The sequence below is a fragment of the Amyelois transitella genome, chromosome 11, assembly GCF_032362555.1.
Source record: "Amyelois transitella isolate CPQ chromosome 11, ilAmyTran1.1, whole genome shotgun sequence".
Classification (NCBI taxonomy): domain Eukaryota; kingdom Metazoa; phylum Arthropoda; class Insecta; order Lepidoptera; family Pyralidae; genus Amyelois; species Amyelois transitella.
In genome coordinates this window covers 8162346-8182222 of record NC_083514.1, presented here as the reverse complement: position 1 = coordinate 8182222, position 19877 = coordinate 8162346, and the positions used below count along the sequence as shown (strand labels likewise).

General features: G+C 34.0%; 2 protein-coding genes across 10 annotated transcripts in view; both read left to right on the top strand.

Moving 5' to 3' along the window:
* LOC106139214 (protein N-terminal asparagine amidohydrolase) overlaps nucleotides 1-14460 on the top strand; it is a 76550-nt gene extending 62090 nt beyond the window's left edge. For 8 of the 9 annotated variants that reach the window (XM_060946584.1, XM_060946578.1, XM_060946581.1 and 5 more), the window contains 6 exons: nucleotides 8769-8962; nucleotides 9537-9602; nucleotides 10036-10218; nucleotides 10562-10779; nucleotides 11754-11915; nucleotides 12558-14460. In XM_060946584.1, coding sequence (XP_060802567.1) covers nucleotides 8776-8962; nucleotides 9537-9602; nucleotides 10036-10218; nucleotides 10562-10779; nucleotides 11754-11915; nucleotides 12558-12683 — 942 coding nt within the window. In that variant the 5' untranslated portion in view covers nucleotides 8769-8775 and the 3' untranslated portion in view covers nucleotides 12684-14460. Of the gene's footprint in view, nucleotides 1-7903; nucleotides 8081-8768; nucleotides 8963-9536; nucleotides 9603-10035; nucleotides 10219-10561; nucleotides 10780-11753; nucleotides 11916-12557 lie in introns of those variants that run through there. The other variant, XM_060946579.1, reaches the window with a different exon arrangement.
* Nucleotides 14461-15793: 1333 nt separating this feature from the next.
* On the top strand, nucleotides 15794-19231 carry LOC106139218 (membrane protein BRI3). The gene is made up of 2 exons (XM_013340614.2): nucleotides 15794-15975; nucleotides 16657-19231. The coding sequence occupies exons 1-2, from the start codon at nucleotides 15924-15926 to the stop codon at nucleotides 16959-16961; spliced, it is 357 nt and encodes a 118-aa protein (XP_013196068.2). The 5' UTR covers nucleotides 15794-15923; the 3' UTR covers nucleotides 16962-19231.
* Nucleotides 19232-19877: the final 646 nt, after the last annotated feature.

The window sequence follows — 19877 nt, the reverse complement described above, 5'->3', positions numbered from 1 at the left end:
CAATTGTTTACACACTACCTTTTCTAACTGGGTCATAATATCTTGTTTTTATGAAAACATCAACAAGTCTATTCGGCCGTTTATCTCTCAACTCAACTCATCTTAGGATATTTCGATGCACTAGATTAGTAGCGATTTTGTCTTTTGTACCGCCTGTAACGATGTGCCCTGTAAGAGATGGAGTTCCTGACACCACATGATACCATATTTTTGTAAAGATAAAAGTGGCATCGTGATCTAAGGCTCTTAAATTCTAGAAACGAATTTTGTCTGTGCGTTGCTACTATTAGAACTAAAATTGCAAATTGTTTAATTTGTATGACACGGATTCCTTTTGTCGCCTCGTTCAATTGCTAAATCGTATCAATTCATTCGGTCAGTAAATCCATTTATCGTGGGGGCACGCGTCTGTCGTACAATTAAATGTAATTAGAGCTAGTTTCATTTTGTTTCTTTGAACTGCCGCTGAATGACCAGTTGGAGATATTGAATAGACTAGCTTCGCTATCCTTAGATGCTCGCAACTTTTGTTAGTTTTGAAACGTTTATATTACCGTAGTTAACTTTCGATAAAGAAGCTTTTTAATGATGACATAATGTGTCAGTATTTTTACATAGCTTAGACGAACGTACCTTGATAATATACATAATTGAGTTTTGGAAATGCACTCGCTCATATAAGTCGATGTTAGCTTCACGAACATTACTATTACCATTCTATTAAATAGCGATATAATTACTGTTTATATTTCTCGGAAGTAACACGATTACAACAGTTAATTGTCTGTGGCGCAGCATTCGCTTGTTTGTTATTAAACGTCAAGATAATACCCGATGGTATATTTCTTAATTGCTTATTGCACGATACAGACACTATCGGCCCACTATTTCCAACATAATAAGCATTATCATAACAATAACAAGCAAGTAACTCGCGGCGATCGAAGTGTTCCTAAATGGGGACATACGGATCATAATAACGTAGGTGAACGTCGAGTTTTTTTCTTCTTATAAGTTTCGCTCGACCGGAGTGGCTATAGTCGACGAAGTTTCAGGTATGCAATATGCATGTAGGAAAATTATATTTTTCTATTGTTTGTATTCCAGATATAGTTGAATGGTAGATATACTTTTCTGTACTTAGTTATCTTTTGATTTTTTTGTGGTTCAGTTTAAGTAATATGTAAAGAAAGAGGAGGCATCTGATCATGTTTTGATCAATTCAAATATATATTTTCTAATTTAATATTTATAAATAATCACAGACATTATTTGCAAGATTTACATGAATTATTTATTAGTTCGATGACACTTTTTAAAGACGGTAAATTATAAAATATAATATTAGAGTAAGAAGTTAAATCTCCAAAAATACTCTGTAGAGTAGAGATTTAATTTTTGTTAATTTTTAAGTAGTATTCTTGGGAATTTGGAATTATGGGTCTTTAAACTTCGACGGTAACTAACATATTACAATCCCGCATGTCCTCCTCCCATCTCGGGGTTACGATAGCCCAACTAAGTCCTCAGTTGTATGTTGTATGCAAGAACTACACCACTCGTTTACCGTCTACTTCTTCCTTCTTAATTTAGCAGTGTAAATTGATATAGTATAATTAATTGTATTATATAAAATAACGAGGTACCATTGACGCTGGTGTAATTAACTTTTTGTTGATAGTGATTGTGTTGTGTACCGAAAGCAAAAACTGTTCATGTGTTTGATCAAGGGGGATTGATTTAAAGGTAGTAAATATCAATATAATACTATAAATAATCGCTGTATATGTGTATATTTATGCCTATTTCTTAAAAAAAAACTATTGTCAGGATACATTTAATTGGTGACGTGCTGACGTTTTTTAATATTATTGTTACTTTAAGCTATGCCAGTCACTTTTCTTCTCGTGAATATTGAAAATCTCATCTATGAAGGAACGGTTTATATACTTTGGATTTCTCTTTAAATAATAGGCTAATTAACCTATTTATATCTCTTAAGATATCCGGCTAAACGTGGCCTTGACTAGTAATATATTCTAAGTGAAGTCGCGTTCGACATTTTATATTTAAACAAATACCTACGTATATAAGTGCGTTCAACGTAATTTTAATGACCCTTTTTACGTTATCTTAAAAAAAAATTAATAAAAAGTTTGACATAATATTTGATTTATCATCTTAAGCACAGTAAAAAAATCTGCGTGTTCTTCATTAGTAGTACACGCGTCTTAATTTTATAACTTCGTAAAGTAACATGTGTGATTGAGTTTCAAATGGATGGAATATTTTAACTTCATTGTTTATGAATAAAATTGCACCTAGAGGGGAGAAAAAAAAATCTAATTTTTTTTTATTTTTACCAATAAAATGCAGTAATGCAACTTCGTGTAATAAATCAATACCAAAAACAATAAAAATTAATAAATTATCTTGCCCTTACCTTCACCATCTTTACCCAATTTTGGAAATAAGTTGTATAATTTAATTTTAGAAAGGAAAAATACGTTTTTCTAATCTATTTTTAGTTTTATATCTGTACTGTAAATAAGTAATAAGTGCTGTACTTGCGATATAAAACTAAAAATAGATACGTATACATGACACCGTGAGAAACAAATCTCAAACACAAAGAGTAGACCAATCTTAATGGTCAATATTTGAGAGCGCACAAAGCTGTCAGTTTCTTCGACACCGTTTCAATATATTTACTGATTGACGGTGCACGTAATTTACATTCGAAATATAATTAGGCTATTGTTACGATTGTGTGTACTTACAAAATCAGATTTAACATTTCGTTTTACCGTCCCGGGCGCGTACGGCGCAGGTAAAGAGTAAAGGAGGCTACACACAGCCTTTTTCACACTCATACTCACGGAATTATCCCGTACAGGGTAGACAGAACCAATAGTCATAAGACTCGAAGGCCTTGGATGGTTGAATTGAGATTAAAAAACAATTGTGCATTCTATTGACTTTTATCGCGGGAAGAGAAGCGACTAGCAAAAACTATAGGTTCTAAAGATTATTGGAATGTAAAGGTAGACCAAGAAAATATTAGGATGAAAATCTAGATATACGTTAACAAAGAGTAAAGAATGGAGAAAAATCTAACTCTTAAATATAAGGCGAAGAAGAAGAGGCAGAGTATGTGCAATACTTATCATCCAATGTCTACGAACCCTTAAGATCCATAAAGTCACAACACCATCGTATGGATGAATGGATGCCATCTTATCTCAATATCTTTTGATATTTGTATGAAATCATTAATCATGTCTCGTTTGCTCAAGGACGATTGGTCGTGTTTGTAAAATACTTACTTTTTATTTTCAACCGATTTAAAAATAGAGGTTCTCATTCAATTAATACATATAACCATGCCTTTTTCTTGTATGTAGAGACTACATCTTTCGACTTGCCACTATTATCGCATTTATTATTGTTTCATCTTCATTGATCAAACAGGTTCGTCGTTATGTTTTTCTAGCAATAAGGTCAATTTACCTATTTGGATAAAACATGTTCTGAAGCTACACGAGTAAATGTATTTCGGTGTCATAAGTAAATGCGCACCGAAAAATTTGTTTATGTGTTGTGTGCATTTTGGCGAATGCGTATTTTAAAGTCTGTTCAATTGTTATAAAACTTATTTGGACATATGGCACTCTCTAGTTGCGTCAGGCGTCCTAAAATACTTGCGCGTGCGCATGCTTTTATTATTTATTTAATGTCTAAGATAGTATGCGAATATAAGTTAAACTGCGTGATGTAATAAAGCGCGGGGAGCTCTTTGTTTTTCAATATTCGGTCTTTTTTGCGTTATTGTTTTAAATTCGCGCTGCATTTTACGCAAAAACAGGCATCACTATGAAAAAATGACCTTCTACTGGCATTTGCTTGCGGTAATTATTCGTAACGAAATTATGTACCTATTTCGTCTCATATTATGTGTTAAACTTGGGAAGGCCTTAATTAACGTACCTAATGCACTTGTCGGGGACGTCTGCTTAAAAGAACCCTAAACCGACGAGCTTGTATGAAAATAATAAAAATACTTCGTATGCAGGGATGGGCAAGTGGGAAAATGTATTCTCATTTATGCTTATACAATATAAATATATTTAGACTTAAGCATATTAGTATAGTAAAAGTATTGATATCTTAAAAACTTATCCTTTGTAGATAAATCAAGTTATTGTTAACAATATTTTTGGAAAGAAAAATGGTTGCAAACAAAAGTGTAATATGAAATGTTTTTCTCCTAAAGATAGGTATTGCATATTGCAATTTTCTTCGAAATAGGCTTTCTTAACGCATACCATCCAGGCTCTTCATCGGAAAATATGATTCCGTTTTTTTTATGTTTCACATTGGCTGACGACAAACTTATCGCCCCGAAAAAAAAAACAAAAAGCCCGCGCTGCAAGATACTTCACGACAATAACAGAAGAAGTAACATTTTTTGTCTGCTGCTGGGAACACAAAACACTGATAAGTTTTGGAGAAGTAAATCATCTTTATCTGCTAACACCGCTTGTTTGACAGACGCTAAGATATTTTGGTTTCTTTTACAATTTTATGAGTTCTGTGCGTTATCACTTAGCTTTGACTGGTTGCTTCCATGAGAGTACTTATGTCTTACATCTTTTATTGTAGTCCACATTATTCCTGATACATTATCTGCGTATCTGATATATTTCTAAATGTAAATATTCGTTTAAATAATTTTCCTGTAAGACTTGCCCCTTAAACGTACAAAATTAACAGATTTTTTACAGTTTAGCAATTAATTCATCTCTTTCCAATTGTGTCATGAACAAATTGCATGCAATTTTAAAAAGCCCATATAGCTGCGTGTGGCCTCTAGTAAATACTTGCGCGACGAAATGTTTCAAATTATTGGTATATTATGTTTTGCATAAAAAAGTTATCAACTAAGATCTAACGATGCTGTCATGGATGTTTCGGTGATATATTAGTCGTTGAAAAGCGTGCAATACCACTTAGTAGGTATTATAGAATGCGCAGGGTTGTCGAAATCGCTTTGCGAACAACATTTTTCAATAAAAAATTAGTTTTGCACATTATTCTTTGTATTATTTTTCAATTATAACAATTTTTCGCTACTTTATTCCATTATTTGAGTGAAGTGGCATTGTATTATACGTAGTTTCTTCTAATTTGTTGTGTCATTATGAAGATATCATACTTCTACTCATGTTCCTAGAACATATTAAACCATATGCCAAAGCTAACAAATAGAAATAGTTTTATTATGAAAATAGACTAGAAGGTATTACTTAATTAAGTTAATTACCGCACCTTTAAAGCGCAACTAAATTTTAAACATTGTTGAAAATACCTACTTTAATATGACAACCCTATGTTCACGTTGTACTTTGGTACTTAGACATTCTAATAAAGCATTTTAATTACACCGTCTCTTACTATGTTTATATTTCGTCATTATATTTTAATAGCTTATTTACCTGTCTATTATATAGATGAGCCTTGGCTTAATTGCAATTAAGGCGGATATTCAAGTCAAGTATGAAGCACTATTATTTTATTTTGTTGCCTGTCATTGTTATGTACATCTTATTTAATACATATACACACGTATTTATACATTACAGGTAGAGTAGACAGAGCCAATAGTTACGAGAGACTTGATTGAGTCAATGTAGCAGATTTTACTTCGTATCTAATATCAAAGCTTCATCTTTATACAATGTAGTGTATTCTTTAGTGTTAGTATAAAACTCAGATTGGTGAAACCTTGTCGTTCGATTTTAGTCGGTAATAATTTTTGTACAAATGTAAATACAAAGAAATATACTAATGACATTTTTTACTGCATTTTGCTCTATCTCTCTCATCTCTGCGTGTTCCCGGTTGCACCCTCCACAGAAGTATAGAATTTAATTAATTTTGATTGTAGTATTTGTAACTAGAGTATTTTTTTCCTTTTGCTTTGAAATCCGGTTGAAACTGCATTGTGAAAACTGATACCAGAATAATAATGATTTCGATACTAATTTCTCTTATCAGCGGTAATTGGGACGGATCCATTCTTGAGCATCCCGCTTTATTGGTCACGCGTGAGTTATGTGCTGATAACAATATTGTAACGTTTATCTCTCTATTTAAGCGTTAATTTAATAGTTTATTTTTATACTGTTTGGTAACGGTACCTTTTTAATTTTGTAAAAGTTTAAGTAGGTATAACAAAAAATTAGCTTAATATATTTCAACGCAATTTAAAGGTAAAATATAAAATATTAACTTTAGCAAGTATTATTTTTTTTTACTTCCTTTTTTTATTTGTTGGAATGTTTGTTTTTTCAATTAAATTCAATTTACATCGGCTCTTTAACTCGTTTATTATTGTAAGAACTATCTGTGGCAGGGCTGACCTGTGTTACAGGTTTCTAATGAAGCCTACTTCAGGCGCCAGTCCTTCGCTGAATCGTTATACAGGAAACTTAATTACTGTTAAATTAAACCAATTTAGTCGTACACTCTACATCTTGGAGAGGGAATATAATAAAAAAATATTATAATATTTTCACGTCATAAACAGAAACGTACTTAAAAATCAAGTCGTACTGCATTACTTTCCTGCACTGTGCCCCCATGCAAGTCTTGTAGTTATAAGTTGGTTTTGTTAGTTGGGTGTACCTGGTCCGGTGTCACAGTAGCGACCCTGCCTCGGGAATACATTAGCCGGGACAATACGCGACGTCACTCAACGCCACTATTCATTGCGGCTAGTGCGAGTATTGTTGAGCTTGTAAACAGAAGTTCGAATTGTTTCTGGGTGGGCCACGCTGGTGCTTTGCTTTCGGGTGACAGATTAATAAAACAAAATAACTCGTCACTAGAAACCGAATGGTAAGTCTAGAACTTGCATGAAAGGATGAACGGCCTCTGTGGCGCAGCGGTAGTAGATACGCTTGTCTGTGACACCGGAGGTCCCGGGTTCGAATCCCGGCCTTAGCATGTTGAGAAAAGAACTTTTTCTGATTGGCCTGGGTCTTGGATGTTTATCTATATAAGTATTACTTATAAAGTATTGTATCTCTCATATAGTATCTCAATATGTGTAATTTGTCCTGTATATATTTATTTATTTAAAAGATTAATGAATGAGGTTAAAACGAATGAATGAGCATAATGGCAAGTGGAATGAAAATATGTAGCAAATCTCTGCTCACCCTTCCTTTCTTGTTTTTAATACCTATATTCCCTGGTGTGTCATATAAATGTCGCTGTCTCTAATACAATATGTTCTTGATAAGACTTACTTAAGCTATCATAACGTAATACCACTTCCCTCTCTGTGACAACGCACTAGTGGATTTTAATGTTATTAATTATAAACTAAGAATAAACTTATGTCATTTGAGTTCTGGCTCGGTTCGGTATCCGGTTATAAAAAATATTTTAAGTAGGTACCTCTTACCTACTTTCACCGTAGATAACGTCTGATAATACTTATCAGATAACTGATTGCTGAAAATCAATACTTATTTTTCGCATATATTAGTCACATTGGCGTTTATAATGACGCAAGTAAGGCATTGTTTATTTGAAAATTATAAGGGCGGTGGTAAAACAAATTACAATATATCTTTTTTATCATAACAGCATTGATGTCAACATTACTACTTTTTAAAGTAATTACTGCCTCCAAGTATAGAATGGTCGCCCTATTAAAGAATAAGCGGCAAGGATATATTTAAAAAGACTTTTTTTAGCTATTTAGGCTTACTGGCAAACAATCGTTTACGCTCGTCATGCTACAATGAGTAATGAACTCTTTCACTCTATAGATAAGAACGTCATTCATTGCAATAATCAATTCAGGTAGTCTGACTGACCAATGGATGCCATGTCCACTATCTGTCGTTTCAAGTTGAGACTTGTTATCTTCGGCCCACCTTGTTTCTACCTGACCGCCCTTTGTGCACTCCATTTGTTGTTACGCCGCACTGTTAGCATAAAGTTTTGGCGTATTGTCGTGTCGTGTTATTCGAGATTGTTTTAGTTAATTTGTCTAATCTGCAGTTTTGTAAGTAAAAAATTATTTATTCATGTGCCTTTTAGACGTCTATCTGTCTTAATTTCTACAATTAACTTCATCCTTTTTATAAAGGCGTCATTAGCATAATTTTCCAAATCATTTAAACTTTACAAATTCACTTTAAATGAAATAAATATCTATTTCTATAGAGTAAATTTAATGTGTACTTAAGTCTATTAATTATTGTTTGATGTTTGTAGGTATTTGAGTATTTCAAATCTATAATATAAAAATGAATCGCTAAATGTGTTGGTAAGCGCATAACTCAAGAACGCTTGGACCAATTTGGCCAATTTTTTTTTTAATATTCGTCGAAGCTCAAGGATGGTTTTTACGGCGAAAAAATACCAAATAATTGCCTGAAAAACCTTAAAAACAGTCCTTTTCTTTATCCCATACAAACGTTTTCTAACTAATACGTACAGTCAATTTGAGCTTTATTGCTAATGTATAAAGTTCACTGTTGTCTAAGCAATGTAGGTCTAATAGATAGGAACAAAAAACTGTCATATTACAAATCTTTTTGACAGAAAGAAGTCTGTCGGGTCCGCTAGTAATCTATAAAATCAAGGTGTTCCAAATTCTTGTGAATTGCCTTTTTTAAATGGCGGCTATCCATATTATTTTCTGCACACGTCTTTTTTTCTAATAATAATTATTATTATTTTTGTTACAGTGTAACCATGGTGGTGGTGCTGAACGGCGTCCTCGCGGACGAGTGCCCGACCACGGTGCGCGCGCTGCTGGCGGCCCACCCCGGCTACAGGGACGCGGCGGCCCAGCTGCTGGGGGCAGCGGCCCGCGTGGTCGGCCCGCCGGGCTTGCTGTATGTAGGCCAGAGGGAATTGGCGGCTGTTGTGCCTCACGACAGTAAGTCTACTTCAGTGATTTAAATCTAGTAGACCGTGCGTCTTGAGGGCCGCAGCCCGGATGGTCGGCCCACCAGGCTTGTAGGTGAGCCAGACGGCGCTGGCGGTCGTGGTGCCACACGATAGTAAGTGTAGTGTCATATCCAGTGCTGAAAGAAGTGCGTCCCAGCTCTTAGAAGCAGCGGCACGCCCATCAAGCTTGCTGTACATAGGCTAGAGAGAGCTAGCAACTGTGGTGCGACTTATACCGCAGAATGATAAAACACCGATTCACAATGAATGACCAAAAATAATCAAAAACGTTCTTGAGAAAATTCAAGAGGTGGTTATTCTATGACTTCGCAAAGTGACCTGGTGGGGGCGTGTTACCTCTCTTTAATTATTACGTGTTTCTTGTTATTTGGCTCTGCTCTTGTAGATAGCATATAAGTGGCATATGATGTAAAATATGTTTTAGTAATGTCTTAACTAAAGATATTAGAAATAAGTTTCATTAACGCGACTTCAAGAAACTTGTTTCTCGTATTTGCACGTTGTTATGAAGAATTGTAACCTTGATTTTCTCTTTATTTCAGAAAATGTAAACATCTTAGGATCAGACGACGCTACATCATGTATTATAGTTATCGTTAGGCATTCAGGTAAGAACTTTACAATTATTTACTTTTATATTAGCTAAGTGATTAAGAGATACAACTTGATACAAGAAAACTTGGGATTCTTCTTTTAGACGATGGATTAGTAACTTGTCTCTAGTTTGATCTCAATTCTATACAACTGAATAACACTGAACGTGGTCTTTTAGTATTTTGAAGACTGTTGGCTCTGTCTTTCCCGTAAGAGATAAATACATGATATTAGCTATATCATCATCGTCACACTACTGTCTTTATTAAAGGGATTATTATAACATGGAGAGATTGTATCTATCTACTTTACAAATGTAATTGTTACAATAAAGAATAAATAAATAATATTTAAAAGTCGAATCCTCACAGTATATACACTCACACTCACAGTTATGATTTCAATGAATCCGTGATATGTTCCTAAATGTTTTGTGTACCATTCCAGGATCGGGCGCAGTCGCCCTAGCCCACTTAGACGGGTCCGGCACGGCGGAGGCGGCGAGCGCCATGGTGTCCCGGGTGCAGCAGCTGGCTGTGGGCTACCCCGACGGCAGGCTCGAGCTGCAGCTGGTGGGAGGGTTCACTGACCCCCACCGGTACTCTGATGAACTGTTCGCCAGTATTATGTGTAAGTTACATATAAAATTGTATAAGTGGCCTTCTGGCGTTAGGTCAGAACAAGAGAACCCTGAATCTTGGAATTTGCTTTAGTTGCATGTGGATGATGCGAATGAAGTATGCAGGGATAAGTAGTCTCTGTCTACCCTTTTGACAAAGTGGCGTGTTTTATAGCTACATTGTATCATGAAGTCCACTGTTCTGTTAGACATAACACGCCTCTAAACATTTCGTTTCCTGCAACTTGAAATCGGTTTTTGCAACACTAGCTTGTCATTCTACAACCATTCTACCCTTTATTAAAATAAAAGCGACTGAACAATTGCAGTTGATAAACAATGTCTTTTTTCCAGTATCGTTCCACCGTCTTACCGTCGAGATCGACTTGACCCTAGCGTGTTGCTGTGAACTGAACACGGCGCTCGGGGGAGGCTCCCCCGCGCCGCTGGTGACGGGGGTGGGCGTGGACATCCGCGCGGGGGACCTGTTCCCCGCCACGTTCCCCGACAAGGGCCCGGAGTTGCCGCTCCGCGAGGCCAGGATGATCACGGGGGGACCGCATTCGGCGCAGGTATAAATAAATAAATATATACGGGACAAATTACACTGATTGAGTTAGCCTCGAAGTAAGTTCGAGACTTGTGTTACGAGATACTAACTCAACGATACTATATTTTATAATAAATACTTATATAGATAAACATCCAATACCCAGGCCAATCAGAAAAAGTTCTTTTCTCATCATGCCCTGGCCGGGATTCGAACCCGGGACCTCCGGTGTCACAGACAAGCGTACTACCGCTGCGCCACAGAGGCCGTATAGATGTTGTTATAGGTATGTTTGAGCTGTATTTAAAAGACTACGTTTTAATTACGGGTCTAATATTCACAGTAATAGCTTTAGGTCAGGTCAAAAGTACCCGAAACCGCCGAGCTTGCATGAAGAGAGTTATGAAGCGAAGGAAGTATGCAGAGATCGTGGCAAGTGGAAAGAGGTAGTCTCTTTCTAACCCTCCGGGAAAGAGGCGTGATTTTATGTATGTATGGCTTTAGTCCCCGTTACATCCTCACCTACGGTTGGGGCCTCGGTGTACCCGTGAACGATTCTGAATTGGATTAATCAGGGTTTTACACGAAGCGATTCTGACCTCCGCAACCTTTGTAAGGGAACCTGAACCTAATCCATATTAACTCAAGATTTCAAATCAAATTGCCATGGTTGCGGAAGGTTTCCACACGATATTTTTCCCTTAACACATAGAACATGGGTTCAAACAAACTTAATTATTTATTGAGAAAAGCTAGGATTTGAAACCATTGACGCTCTAGTCTTTCGAGTGATCTAATTGAATGTTATACTGTTTTTTCGTAGTAGACTTTCGTTCTTCGTTCAGACAGCTTCGATTTCTATTCCATAAAACTATGCCAAACCTTAGAAAATGTTGCTTTCATGTCGTATTTGAACATGAGAAACAGAAGCTTACACCCTACGCTAAAATAAAGTTAATAATTTCTGGATCACTAACAAATATGAATGACTTACAGGTTCTGGACATTTACGACAATGGCGTAGGAATGCTACGCATCGGGCCGTTCAACTACGATCCTTTAAGGGGAGTGGATCTCTGGCTGGAGCAGTCAGACGACTTCATACTCCAGCATCTGAGCACCACACCGGCTGTGGAGCCGCCCCATTTTGTGCACAATGTAAGTTATATATTTTTAGACTTTTTAATGATAGTCACAAGTGAATAGATCTCTGGCTAGGGCAGTCAGATTACTTCATGCTCCAGCATTTAAGCACCACACTGGCTGTGGAATGTATTTCGTATGATATTTCTGCTGTTCTGCTTATTTCTGCTCTTTCCCGCTGAAAAGACGCCGTAATCCACTTATGACGCAATTATAACCCGTCGATCCAGAAAGCGGAAAGATCAGCTAATTTCATTGTGAGAATGACTTCCGTCTCACGATTTTTAGCTCGCCAAAATAACTTGCTTAAAATGTCTTGTTCACTTGTTGTTGTCTTGTAAACCTACATAATACAAACGTAAGTCGTAATAATAAATATTTCTTCCCAGATGCCGTGTGGTTCCCGGCACCAATACAAAAAAGAATAGGACCACTCCATCTCTTTCCCATGGATGTCGTAAAAGGCGACTAAGGGATAACTTTACAAACTTGGGATTCTTTTTTAGGCGATGGGCTAGCAACCTGTCACTAGTTGAATCTCAATTCTATCATTAAGCCAAATAGCTGGACGTGGCCATTCAGTCTTTTCAAGACTGTTGGCTCTGTCTAGCCCACAAGGGATATAGATGTGACCATATGTATGTATGTTATTCTCAGATCCGAGTGACCCTGAAGTTCATCCAGCAGCACCCGTTCCCGGCCGTGACCGTGTTCCCGGACAACCGGCCGCACTACTACCGCCGCGACGAGCAGACCGGCTGCTGGGTGCCCATTAGGTTTTAATTCCATTTGATTTTTAAAAATAGACCTTAAGGTCTATCGCCACACTCCTACATTAGAGCCTCGCCCGGGACGGCATGGTTTGCTTCGGAGAAATATTGAAGTTCCGTTAGGTTCCGTAGGCTAAAAGTTAAGTTTCTTTTTTGTTCACTTTAAATTTAGAATGTGACCGACGTCTTTTTTCGCAAACGTTTAAAGGCAATGTCTCTTATCTTTTTTACACTTCAGGTTAACTTACAGTTAGAGAGAGATGGAAGATAAGATATATTGTGTCTTTTCAACGTTTTTGTGAATAAGCCATCTAAGGTTGTTAAGTGACGTTTTATAAAAAAGTTGATTTTATTCGATTTGAATTTAGAATATGGCCACTAAATTAACTTTGGAAAGTCAAATTTTTTTACTTTTTATTTCCAAAAGATTTTTATGATATAAACAATGTTTGATTTATATAGGTAGGTATGTATTTTTTAACGTTGCGCATTTTAAAATATAATGTTTCTCATAATAATGCATAGTACAAGAAATGTCTACGCGCATGATCGAATTGTTTCAAACTATTTACAAAGTTTCGTTTTTAGTTCATATTTTTGATCAAATAAAGATAATCTGTTTTGAGTTAATTTATTTTAATAGTAGCCTTGAGCACCTTAAAATTTATTTCTGCGTTTTAAATTAAATATATTATTATCCGAAATCCAGGTTATTATACTTGTAGACTGTTTTCCGAACAAATACATTGCATCTAATGTAAAAATGGCTGTTACTCTGTTCTAAATAAAATTAAGTCGTCACAACGACTAAGCACACACTACTTTTAAGAACGTTTTAATTTATTTATTTCTTATTATTGTAATCTGACACTGTTTGACATGCCATTATTAGGATATAAAGCCGGGTTGGTTCACTTTTTCTATATCTTTTTTTACTCAGAAATAAAAAAACTGACTCAGGACAGCCCCTATTGTCCACTGTCAATTAAAATTGTGTTACATAGTCACGTCTATCGCTTGGGGATAGACAGAGCCGTCTTGAAAAGACTGAAAGATCATGTTTAGCTGTACGGCTTTATGATGGAATTGTTACACTAAAACTTTTTTATTTTACAACAAATCAACAAGTTTAAATTTATGAATAAAAATCTATATATTATGGATAAACTATCTTTGTTTTCTTAATAAAATAGAAAATGCGAGCAAGGCAATTGTTAACAATTTTATTTATAAAAAACCTATCACAATAGTGCCTTATTTTAGTTGTTATGTTAAGTAATAAGCAGTGAATTAATTTTAGTTTTCAATCTCAAATTTATATCATCAAACATTTAAGTACATTTCAAACTATTATAGTGGTTGTATTGAGTTTTGTTTTTATTGTGATAATGCTAGAGGTAAGCGAATTTTGAATTTATCAAAATATCTATATGTATCAAGTTAAAATTACTAGTTTTAAACCTATATAACAGACATGTGTGATCATACCAGTTGTCTAAATAAGTACATTTCTTTGTAAATATGAATTTGATTTTTTAACTACTTAGGTTTTATTTAAGGGTAAAATGTATATTTTGACATTATTTCTTAGAATTTCTTTACAACACTCCTACTTAGAATACTTTTTTAAATGTAGTAAAATAAAATTATATAGCAATATTGCAGTTTGTGGTAAAAGTATGTAGATGTGTAGCAAGTTTCTTGTAAATATTTTAGTGAAGAAATTAGACATTTAGTTATTGAAGTTATAGTTATGTTTTGTGAAATATAATGAATATATTTAAAGTTCAGTATGTGTTTCATTTTCTGGAAGTCCTAATCGAGACAAGTAAGTAGTTTTTGCAAAATGGCAAAGGTTTTTAAAACATTATTAATGTTTTATAAACCTTTGCCATTTTGCATATCCTATATTTTTTTAGCTTCCTCAAAGAAAGTATGCAGGGATTATGACAAGTGGAAGAATTTAGTTTCTGCCTATCCCTCCATGAGGCAACACAAACAAACATGTGCAAACATCAATATTATACTGCCCGAGACATATACAAATATATTTATAAATATAAAAGCTCATTGAAAAATTGCAAAAAATTAAAATAAAGGTAAATTATAGTTAATTATTAATATTGAACAGTGAGCACATAAAGACAGTAAGTAGGATTGTAATGCGAATTACTTTGTATGGTGTCAGGTTTCAAATGATTTTTAAAAGTTAAATTTAAATATCTGTTCTGCTAAATTTTCTATGACACACATCACATTAATAAGATTTCTCACCAGTACGAGTTAAAAAGTCCTTTGCTAAATTACCCCATTGAGGAAAGCCATGTCTACATACTTTATATTGGTAAGGTTTCTCGCCAGTACGTGTTCTATAGCGCACTGTAAAGTTTTTCATACCACTAAATCTATGTAGACAAACATCACATTGGAAAGGTTTTCTTACCAGTATGACTTCTATAGTGCATAATTAAATGATTTTTTGACTTAAAACACATTCGACACACATCTCATACATATATAAGATTTTTCTCCAATGTGAGTTCTATAAAGTTGCACTTACCTAAGTATGTTTATGGCTAAATCTACTAAAACTAATGTTACATTGCAATGGTTTCTCACCAGTTTAAAATATAAAATGCACTTTCAAGTAACTTTTCTTAAAACTCTTCCCACTGATATAACATACTTTTATTTTCTTTTGCTTTATGTTTTTAGCTCTCAATGATTCATGTGAATTAGTATCTGCAAATCTTATTTGGATAAATTAAAATTGGCTTTGATAGTATTGAGATGAGTAAGTAAAAAACATTATATTGCAAAAAGAAGTACAAACGATGGCCTCATCACAAATGATATTCTCAAACATTAACTAGGGTTTTTGTAACTAATTCATAGCAGTTTACAATCCATTGCATGCATGCATGCATGCATGATTGACGTTTTACTCCTTTTTATTCCTTCTATATAGAAGGAATAAAGTAAATATAAAATGGAACAAGTTGCATTGATTGTGTATATACTCTTTTTGATAAAAAGAGTATTAAAAAATTTCTACACTTGTTCAAACATTAATAGATGTTTAAGAAATTTTAATGTCAATGTCAGTTGTCATTTCCTTTCAATAATTGTGCATTTCCCACTGCGCTGTCAGTTCAGATTTTATCAGATTTTCTGTGTTGTTTGTGAGTTTTGTGCATAATCCTGAATTTTTTGTATTTTACATTGTGAACAATATATTTGCTTTAGTGTAAAAATGGAGAAACCTGTAACAGATCAGCCACCTCCGTATTCAGCAGTGAATCCAGGTGTGAAATAGGCCAATGAGTTAAAACTTTTATCTTACGTGCATGAATCATTTACCTAGATTATCTGCTGGTGAATTGGACTACGCAACGCTAGCAATTTTACATTCTGATATTCTGTTTTGGTTTTATTTTGTTTGTCCTACCAATATTTGACGGATCTATATTTAGATATAATTTTAGGAAACCTTTGTAGGTAAACTAAACTCGTAGTGTCCTTCATTCTTTCAAAGAACTAAAAATTGTATGTTGCCGTGTGGTTCCCGGCATCTATAGAAAAAAGAATAAGGACAACTCCATCTCTTCGAGCGATATTGGCGTTATGATGTCGTCAAATATGATATGGCGAAGGGATTTAAACTTGGGATTCTTCTTTTAAGCGATGGGCTTGCAACCAAGTGTATAAGTATAATAAACATGTGATTGTGAATGTGTGTTGATTTGGTTTTTGTAATGAAAGTTTCCAATTATGGTGATAATTACAAAAGCATAATAATGTTTGTTCATTAACACTAACTGTCAATATGAATATGAGAAAAGTAATTAGCAATTTACTGTTATCATAGTCAAGTTCTATACATACTTCATATAGTGATTAGTGGTTTAATTAATAGGCTTCTCATTTACCCAAAGATAAAGGAGTAAAATACAATTTGTTCAATGACATTTATTTGATAATTTCAGGTGCTCCGCCAGCACCGCACATGGGCCCGCCGCCGCCGCCCCCCGGCTACCCGACGTACCCCCCGCCCCCGCAACAGCCGCCCCCACCCCCCGGGTACATGCCCAACTATGGAGCTACCAGCATCATCATACAACCACCAATCATAGCCGTTGGAGCTTGCCCTGCTTGTAGAGTTGGCATTCTCGAAGATGATTTCACTTGTTTGGGTATATTATGCGCTATATTCTTCTTTCCAATAGGAATCTTGTGCTGTCTTGCTCTTAAGAACAGACGATGCTCCAACTGTGGTGCGATGTTTGGTTGAGGATGGTATGCATAGGAATGAATTCATCCATGGAAAATACAAAATTTACTTGGGATCCTTGGCATCTATATATGTTTTAATTTACTCAGGTTTAAGCATGCACTTACAATTGTGTTATCAACATTACAGCATCACTGCAGTGACCTTGGTCACGTCACTAGAATGTAATGTGTGTATTTAAAACTTGTTAAAATTTCAATATGTTTGAATATACTAATTGGTAAACCTAATCTTATTCAGATTCATCTCCTCAATTTAATATAATCTACCAAGGTCAATTAAATAAAAATATGAATGGTATTGGTTTAATCTTTCATGTTAAACAATTCACAATATGTTGATGAAACTTTTTGACAATCAAACCTTTTTATGCTCATATTTTTCAATGAGTATGGTGGCCGTAAAACTACTTGTTAAACCCTCATGGTTTTGTTTTCAATAATTAACATCCATTGTAAATTATGACAAGTAGATTCAAAATAAGCGCTACTGCTCACTCATTTCTATCATCAGCGGTGTGTTGATGTTTTTTTTTTTTTGATAAAATTATTAATTATCCCAACACTGCTTTCATATGCAAATTATGTATATGATTAAGCAGTCAAATCACACGTGTGATATCATTAGTAGATTATAATGAATTGTAACTTTGTTTTAAATAAATATAATTGTCTTGTATTATTCAAACTTCTATGACTATCATAGTACAAGGCCAGTATTTCAATTCATTAAAATAATAATACTGAGACAAAAACCATAAGATCTTTGCCTGCGGCGTATTGGCCTTCAGTGGTCTGTGCGGTAATGTAATAAAGATTACATTAAATTTGATACAAGTTATAGATCTTTAAAGGTTTAAATGTGAATTTCAATATGTCAAGATGTGACTCAAAATTTTATTTGTTATTGATGATGATATCACTACTTGATTTTTATATGTGTAAACTTTAAGACAATGGATTGTTTTGGAACTATTACAATGATTGTTTTTTTTTTGTTTCATTGACGTTTATAAATTATACAATTAGACATATCATTTCGTCATTTATAGTCAGCTGGAAAGTTGATGTAGACAACATTCCACAGACAATAAACAGATTATTTAATTATATAGATAATAATTATAATGTTTAAACATTTTGCAACCAATATGATATGTTTCTATGAATGTCATAAGTAAGTTGTAATATTGAGCTCATATAAAGATCAGAATCTTAACGAATTTCGATACCTGTTGTGAACAGAAATTGACTATGTTGAGATTTCCTTAAAAACTTTGCTTTAATCTCAATTGAAGTAAAGGACTATTGCAATTTATATGTTAGCTTTTTATACTGAGCTCTAAAAACAAACATTCAGAACATGAATTTAATTAAACGAATTTAGTTTGATATAGTTCAAAAACTGACTACGTTAATTTTCTACAAAAAAAAATAAAACTTGAAACTAATTTGAGCTATAAAACATTTTGGATGAAATTGTATTGTCTTCGATTTGTTGGTAAACAAATGAATCAAAAACCTTTGAATCGATGATTTATCGTATTCTTGAGTATTTAAATAAGATAATGTTATTGTTGATAAAAATAATATTTTATCAGTGAATGCCATTTTTGTAAATTATTATCCTTTCCGTCACAAATAGTCAGAATACGTACAAATCTAATAATAAATACTTTAATTATTGGCTAGCCTCAACAAGTAACGTTTTCCCACGACATTCGATATCTATATATTGCCGTACATATATGTATGAATAAATCACTTTTAATAAAACTTCCATTTTGACCACTGATTCTACTTGCACAGTTTTAATACAGATAAAGTGCCTTGTAAGTTATTTTTTCTATATAAGTAATAGTAATTTTGATAATTTGCATATACCAAGGCATTTTTGCTTTTCAACTTTATCTTACTATAGAATAAGCCATAATTGTCTTCGGTTTTGAAAATACTTTTGGAGCCAAAATTTAAATGCCATAATAAAAAAATGTTATATTCCAAGACATGAAAAATTTATTATATTAAACACAAAAATATGTTTGTTGTTAATTTTTAGGTTTACATATACAAATGGTTTTAATCATATATTTATTAGGTTTGAAACTAGTATGCTAGACTGATTTGAAAAAATGTGTAGCCATAGCCAAAAAATGCCTTCATATAAGTATAAAGGTAAGGTAAAAATGTTAATTATTGTTAAGTAAACATATATATAACTATTATTGATGATTTGTATAGAATTTATAAAATAAAGTTTGAGAATAAATATTTTATTGTATTATTTTATAACGCCTAGCATTAATATCTATGAATGGGGTTTCGTAAGTATTTTATATTCGTATTCGTATTTTATCCAACGAACGATAGAAGTAGAAAATGAGGTGTACACATCTCAAAGACTGTCATAAGACTTGAAGAAATGAAGTTGACCGCCCAGCCTATCCCACAAATTGAGTATTTGACCTCATCTTCTAGATATGTCCTAGGTTTTATGCTTTATATTTTAATGTTTATCGCTACGTCCCACCAGTGGAAGCGGCTCTTTTTGGGTACCTAGAGGAAATGCTAGTAAATATTTCATATATTAAAAACTTACTTAGGTATTGTGCATTTACGATAACAAAATAACATTAAAGTAGATACAATGGATAATTATACCTAGAATTAACAGATAAAAGAAATTAATGGTGGACGTTCCACTTAACTCCACCGATAATATAAAGAAGATACCAACCCCAAAAGACTGCATTGGATGGCTCAAAAACTCCTGATCTTCTTATAAAGGGTTCAAAATAACTCAAGTACTTACTCGTATCTACCGTCTCTATCGACTTGGCACTTTGTCTATGAAACATGATGGCAATTTTCAGCATCATTTGCCGGACGAAATCTTCTGTTATCAAGCAAACGCAGG